Source organism: Balaenoptera musculus, chromosome 8 (genome assembly GCF_009873245.2).
Source record: "Balaenoptera musculus isolate JJ_BM4_2016_0621 chromosome 8, mBalMus1.pri.v3, whole genome shotgun sequence".
Classification (NCBI taxonomy): domain Eukaryota; kingdom Metazoa; phylum Chordata; class Mammalia; order Artiodactyla; family Balaenopteridae; genus Balaenoptera; species Balaenoptera musculus.
Window position 1 is genome coordinate 97,110,552 of NC_045792.1, and position 7,653 is coordinate 97,118,204.

General features: G+C 36.8%; 1 protein-coding gene across 1 annotated transcript; it reads left to right on the top strand.

The window, feature by feature from the left end:
* Window positions 1–5,896: 5,896 nt before the first annotated feature.
* Window positions 5,897–7,362, top strand: LOC118899576 (olfactory receptor 5D18-like). The gene is given in 4 exon segments (XM_036861344.1): window positions 5,897–5,939; window positions 6,413–6,538; window positions 6,541–7,321; window positions 7,323–7,362. Coding segments are annotated over 4 exon segments (990 nt in total).
* Window positions 7,363–7,653: the final 291 nt, after the last annotated feature.

The window sequence follows — 7,653 nt, forward strand, 5'->3', positions numbered from 1 at the left end:
GGTCCCCTAGAGTTTTAATTAAAAAGTTCATACTCCCCAGATGGCTGTGACAAAAGTTTCTAGCATCTGCATCTTGAACAGAAATTATCCTTTTCCTGTTTAGAGTGTAGGATGTCAGAAATAGGTTATCATTGTGAAAAATATGACATGTTGACTAGTATAATGAATACTAGAAATGGCTTTCATTAGATGTAATTAAGGTCACAATCCAGGGATTGTGACTTATCTATCAATAGTATATTGACAATCCTTGCGCTTGCATGAACAAGGCTTGCAAATTATACTTTTAAAAAGTCATTTATATTTGTTCATCGTTAGACTATAACGATACAATTGATATTTTTATATACACTCATTTATGCAATAATACTGCATTCAGTTATTGTTTTCTCATATTTTTCTTGTAAATTCCTTAGGATTTTCTATATACAGAATCTAGTCGGCAAATAAAGAGTTTTATTTTTACTTTTCAATAATTATAATTTTCTTTCCTTATTCAACAAAGATCTAAAATATCATTTTGAATAAAAGTGGTGAGAACCGACATTCTTTCTTCTTTTGGGTTTTTGTTGTTGTTGTTGTTATACCCAGATTTAGGAGAAAATAATCCAAGTTATTTTATTTTATGTAGGATTTTTTGTTTTTTCTTTTACATTAAACATAATGTTAGCTGAAGGTTTTTTTGTAGATGACCCTTATCACGTTGAAGGAATTTTCTTCTATTGGGTTGGCCAAAAAGAGTGCCTTCAGTTTTTAAGTAAAATTAAAAGACACATTTTTCATTTTCACCAAGAACTTTATTGAACAACGTATTCACCCTTTTGTTCCACTACCTTCTGCCATTTTTCAGGCAACTTCATAATTCCATCTTCCCAAAACTTTTTATCTTTTTGAGCAAAGAACTGTTCCAGGTGCCTTTTACAGTCTTCCAGGGAATTGAAATTTTTTCCATTAAGACAATTTTGTAAAGACCGAAATAAATGGAAACCTGAAGGTGCAATGTCTGGTGAATTCGGCGGATGAATCAGAACTTCCCAGCCAAGCTGTAACAATTTTTGCCTGGTCATCAAAGAAACATGCGGTCTTGTGTTGTCCTGATGGAAGATTATGCGTATTCTGTTGGCTAATTCTGGACGCTTTTCGTCGAGTGCTGCTTTCAGTTGGTCTAATCGGGAGCAGTACTTATTGGAATTAATCATTTGGTTTTCTGGAAGGAGCTCATAATAGAGAACTCCCTTCCAATCCCACCATATACACAACCTCACCTTCTTTGGATGAAGACCTGCCTTTGATGTGGTTGGTGGTGGTTCATTTCGCTTGCCCCACAATCTCTTCTGTTCCACATTATTGTACAGTATCCACTTTTCATCTCTCGTCACAATTTGTTTTTAAAATGGAACGTTTTCATTATGTTTCAGTAGAGAATCGCATGCGGAAATACTGTCAAGAAGGTTTTTTTCGCTTAACTATGTGGAACCCAAACATAAAAGTGATTAACATAAACAAGCTGGTGCAAATGATTTTCCACACTTGATTTGGATATTTTGAGTATGTCGGCTATCTCCTGTGTGATATAACATTGATTGTTCTCAATTATGTCTCGACTTGATCGCTATCAACTTCAACTGGTCCACCCGACCATGGAGCATCGTCCAGCGAGAAATCTGCAGCATGAAACTTCGCAAACCACTTTTGAAATATTCTGTCAGTCACAGCACCTTCTCCATACACTGCACAAATCTTTTTTTGTGTTTCAGTTGCATTTTTACCTTTCTTGAAATAATAAATCATAATATGCCGAAAATATTGCTTTTTTTCTTCCAACTTCAATATTAAAATGGCTACCTAAGAATTCACCAATTTTGATAAACCTTTTTTTTAAATGCACGCTGATATGACAGCTGTCACATACAATCTAACAAAATTGTTTCAAATGAAGTTAAAGACAGCTAGTGCTACTAGAGCCATCTTACGGAAAAAACCGAAAGAACTTTTTGGCTAACCCAATATATCTTGTTTGCTGATATGCAGATAATCTTATCTTTTTTTTCTGAGTAGTGATTTATTTTCCTGTCATATACTGCGATATTATATTTTCTTGTGTGTTATTAAGTATTTCTGTGATGAAATACATTAGATATCTTGATCTATATTTTTTTCTTACAACATCTTTTTCTGGTTTTGGTATTTGCTATTGTAATCAGCTCAAGAAAAAATGTTGCATATATTCCATATTGCTCTGCTTATTCAAATGTTTGTGTATGTTTTTGTTATTTATTACTTAAATGTTTGACAGAATTTACCATTTAGGCCATATGGGCCTGGGGTTTTCCTTGTGGGAAGATTTTTAACTAAAAATTCAATTTTATAAGAAGGTAGAGGCTATTCATATTTTATATTTCATCTTTTGTAAGCTTTTTATTTGTAAGTTCAAGTGATTTTTCCATTTCATTTCACTTGTCAAATTTATTGGAATAATATTATTCATAATACTAACTAATTATCCTCCTATATTGACAGCATCTGCAATGAAGTTCCTTTTTTTCCCTTGATATTAGCAATTGTGTTTTGATCTGTTATTTTTAATCAGTTTATCTAAGGTTATGATTGATTTTATGTATTATTTTAAAGATAAAAATTTTAGTTTTTCTCAATTCCCTATTTTTATTTCACTGCCCATTTTCTATTATATTGATTACCACTCTTATCTTTTCCTCCTTCTAACTATTGGGAGACAAAATTGTGTTTGCTTTTTTATCTTCTTAAGATGGAATCATAGATCATTGAGTTTCTTCTCAAATAAAACATTCATGGAAGTAGATGTTATTTCGAAGAGAATGAGGTATAAATACAGGACAAAAATGTTGATCTCATGAGTGATAACTAAAACTGTAAGCTAGCCCTCAAGACTCCCCACCATTTGGTTTACACATACCTTCAACTAGCCATTCAATTAAACATTAATCTAGGTGCCCCTGGGAAGGAATTTTGCAATTATAGTTAGGTTTTAAATCAGTTGACCATAAGAAAAGAAGATTACCATGATTGGTGGGCCTGATATAATCAGGTGATTTGTTTAAAAGGCCTGGGTCCCTCTTTAAAGACACATGAGAAGTATAACAGGATCTTGAAAGAGAGATTTGAAGTGTGAGAGTGACTTGAGAGGAGAAAACGTAGCTGAGACCTAGAAGTGGATTTTAGGAACTGGGAATAACCCCAAGATAGATGTCAAGAAAGCAAGACCTTATTCCTACAGCTTTAAGGAACTGAATTCTGCCAACAACATGAATGAACTTGGAAGAGAACCAAATTCTGGATGAGAAACCTGATGACACCTTGATTTCAGCCTTGGGATAACTTGAATAGATGGACCAGGTGTGTTGTGCCTGACTTCAGACACACACAGAATTGTGAACTAATAAATGGGTGTTGGTTAAGCCACTGAATTTGCAGCAGTTTATTATGATGAAACAGAACATTGATACACCATATTATTCAGCAAACCTATCAATTGCCTTAATGAAAAGTGTATATTCAATATGATTTTTAATAAAAGAGGAAAACATTGGGATACAATGTTAAACGCAAAGGCCATAATATCAGATCTATATTCAATGTGATACTGAAAGTGCTACTTAAAAAAAAAAAAAGTCCAAATAAGAAAACTAAGGGGAAAGACTGAAATGAAACATAACACACTAACTATATTATGTCTGGTTTATTGGGCTGTTTGTGATTTTCTCTTTGTGAATTTTGGAAGTCATATTTTCCATGGTGAGTATACAATATATCAAACAATAGGTTGATTGCTACTGTTACTTTTCTAAGATCAGAAGGTACACATGTTCAACCTTCCTATATGATTTAATGATTTAAAACAAATTATATTCTAAACTAGGAATGCAGGATTTTCTTTAAATTGTCTTGTTTGTAGCTCATGGCAAACACCCCAGTCAAAATTCTCTGGGGTGTGATTCCCCAAAGTCACTCAAGTAGATGTAAGTACACAGCATGATCCCTAAATTTAGTTTCCAAGTCTGGCTCACTCTCAAGAGGTTCTCTATTTGTCTCTGATTTTTTTAATGAGAAAAATTAATTTTCTTGATGACTTTACGGGAATATACTTTGGAAGAAGTTTCCATACCCTAATTACAAGTTACAACATTTTTTATAAAAGTTATGTTTTGGGGCTTCCCTGGTGGCGCAGTGGTTGAGAATCTGCCTGCCAGTGCAGGGGACACGGGTTCGAGCCCTGGTCTGGGAAGATCCCACATGCCGCGGAGCGGCTGGGCCCGTGAGCCACAACTGCTGAGCCTGCGCGTCTGGAGCCTGTGCTCCACAACAGGAGAGGCTGCGATAGTGAGAGGCCCGCGCACTGCGATGAAGAGTGGTCCCCACTTGCCACAACTAGGGAGAGCCCTCGCACAGAAACGAAGACCCAACACAGCCATAAATAAATAAATAAATATTAAAAAAATATATATATATAAAAAAAAAAAAAAAAAAAAAAGTTATGTTTTTGTGAAATAATTTTCAAGAATCTTATTTAAATCAAAGAAGACCTCAGTAAATAAATCTATAAGAATATCTGGCTTCTGGTGAGTTGTTAAACTAAGTGTTATACTTTAATTCTGATGTGGGAAACTCTGAAATCAGCAATATTTTTGGCAGAGAAACACCTATGCAACCCTAGTGGCAGTGCAATGGTATCTATCTAATTCAGTTGAGAAAAAGAATACAAAAAAAGTTACTGAACTCTATTTCTTACATCTTTAAGATTCTTGGAATGCGTTAGTCTTTAAACTTTTCTTATGTAGCTTAATGATGTCTTAGTCAACTTGGTAAACATTCAAGTAATATTATTTGTTCTCAATTAAAAAATGTTTTAGGGAAATATTCAAAAGAAACCTATAAAACTGTAGAGAAATATGCCAGACTTTGCATTAAAATTTTGAGTTTAAAACCATGTAGGTGGAAGCAAGTCAGAGCAGTAAAGTAAGTTTGAGTTCTGGATTAATCACCAAAGTGGTCTGGAAGTGTGTTGCCTGGAATTTGATATTAAAGGTAGTTATGCTTAGAATCTGATAGGAAACATTAGAAAAGAATCAGGCAAGAAAGCTGTTTCCTCCATGTCTCTGCAACATTTTTTTCTACTTCCTAGTCTCTGTTCGCATCACTTCATACTTCCTAAGATTATAGCTGGTGTTACATTGTAGGATATTTGCAGTCATATATTTCAAATTCAAAGTAAACATTAAAAACAGCACTAGAGGGCTTCCCTGGTGGCGCAGTGGTTGAGAATCTGCCTGCTAATGCAGGGGACACGGGTTCGAGCCCTGGTTTGGGAAGATCCCACATGCCGCGGAGCAACTGGGCCCGTGAGCCACAACTACTGAGCCTGCGCGTCTGGAGCGTGTGCTCCGCAACTAGAGAGGCCGCGACAGTGAGAGGCCCGCGCACCGCGATGAAGAGCGGCCCCCGCTCGCCGCAGCTAGAGAAAGCCCTCGCACAGCAACGAAGACCCAACACACCCAAAAATAAATAAATAAATAATAATTTGGAAAAAAAACCCAAAACAAAACAGCGTTAGAAATAGAAGAAGAGAAGAAACTAAATTTCGAGAGACATTTATTACAAGTGAAATTTAGTCTTAGATGTTTTAGAAAAATAATTATCTAATTTAAGTTATATCTTATACATAATTGTATGATAATAATAATAAATAAATGCTTATAATATTATTTCTATAGATAAGGAAAGGAGTTGCAGAGAGCTTAAACAACTTGTCAGAGACACATATTAAGTGGCTGAGGCCAAATCTGAACACAGGTTGACCTAATTACAAAGTCTAGGTTCTTTACAAGATGTCATTCATATTCTCTAGAATATACAATAAATGACCTATTACAAGGTTTGGTCAGTTGGTGAAATCATTACAGGTATGTAAAACTGGGGCTTGTCTGATGGTAGGACGGTGCTAAGGAAAAGTGAGAGAAAAACAAAAAACATTCCAGGCAATTAGAATGGCCTGAGCAAACATAAGAATTTGCACATGTAAATAACAATTCCAATTAAATAGAGCTAATTAAAGGAAGCATTCATGTGACAGAAGTGAGACATAGCTGAGATAGATGAGAAGGGTCAAACGGGGCCATTCTCTGAGCCACCCCTGATGCTCAGTTCATCCTGGTCCATCCTCCCCATGCCCCTCCATCAGGACACGAACTTTCACCCACACACACGAAGACACATGATGCACCCTTCAGGCTCCAGCTGTGTCCCGTTTGTATTCCTGGGAAACACCAGACTCCACCCACCAGGACCAGTCCCCTGCCCAGCCTGGAAAAAAAAATACCCCCAATTTCTGTCATATTTTGTTGCTCAGAATAAACTCTCTGATTTTCTCTGGCAGGAACCATAGTGATGGATGAGAGAAACCAGAGTGCTGGAATCACCTTTGTCCTCTTGGGCTTCTCAGAATACCCATACCTCCAGGTGCTGTTCTTCTTGGTCTTCTTGACCATCTATACAGTTTCTGTGGTGGTAACCTGGGTATGATTGTAATCATCAGAATCAATACCAAACTTCACACCCCCATGTACTTTTTTCTCAGCCATCTCTCCTTTGTTGATTTCTGTTACTCTTCTGTACTTACACACATACTATTAGAGATCTTGGTTGTGGACATAAGGACTATCTCCTATGTGGGTTGCATGATGCAATTTTTCTTTGCCTGCACACTTGTGATTATAGAAATGTTCATGTTAGCAGTGATGGCCTGTGACCGGTTTGTGGCTGTTTGTAACCCCCTGCTCTGCACAGTTGCTGTGTCTCCTAAGCTCTGTATCCTCCTGGTAGCTGGAACCTACATATGGGGTGGAATATGTTCCTTGACAATCACATATTCTCTTTTGGAGCTATCCTTCTGTGGTTCTAAACTCATACATGGCTTTGCTTGTGAGTATTCTGCCATCATCTCTGCCTCCTGTTCTGATCCCTACTTCAGGCAGATGACATGTTTCATCATTTCTACACTCAATGAGGCATGTAGCGTCCTGATTATTCTCACCTCCTATGTTTTCATAATTGTCACAATCATCAAGATGTCTTCTGCTGATGGACTCCAAAAAGCCTTCTCCGCCTGTGCTTCCCGCCTGACTGCCGTCACCATTTTCCATGGTACTATTCTTTTTCTCTACTCTGTGCCCACCTCCAAAAGCTCACGACTCTTCATTAAAGTAGCCACTGTGTCTTATATACTTGTGATCCCTATGCTAAAGCCCCTTATCTACAGTCTTAGAAATAATGATGTGAAGGAGACAGAAAGTTAATCACACCAAACTGTTTTCTCACTCAATGTAATTTTGGGTGAGAAGAGAGAAATATACATATATAGAGAGAGATAGATAGATGATAGATAGATAGATGAGAGAGAGAGAGAGAGGGAGAGAAAGGTATTTTCTTTTCTTTTTTGTTTTTTTATTTATTTGATTGCACCTGGTCTTAGTTGCGGCTTGCCGGCTCCTTAGTTATGGCTCGAGGGCTCCTTAGTTGTTGCATGCAGCTCCTTAGTTGCAGGATTCAGACTCTTAGTTGCGGCATGTATGTGAGATCTTATTCCCTGACCAGGGATCAAACCTGGGCCCCTTGCAT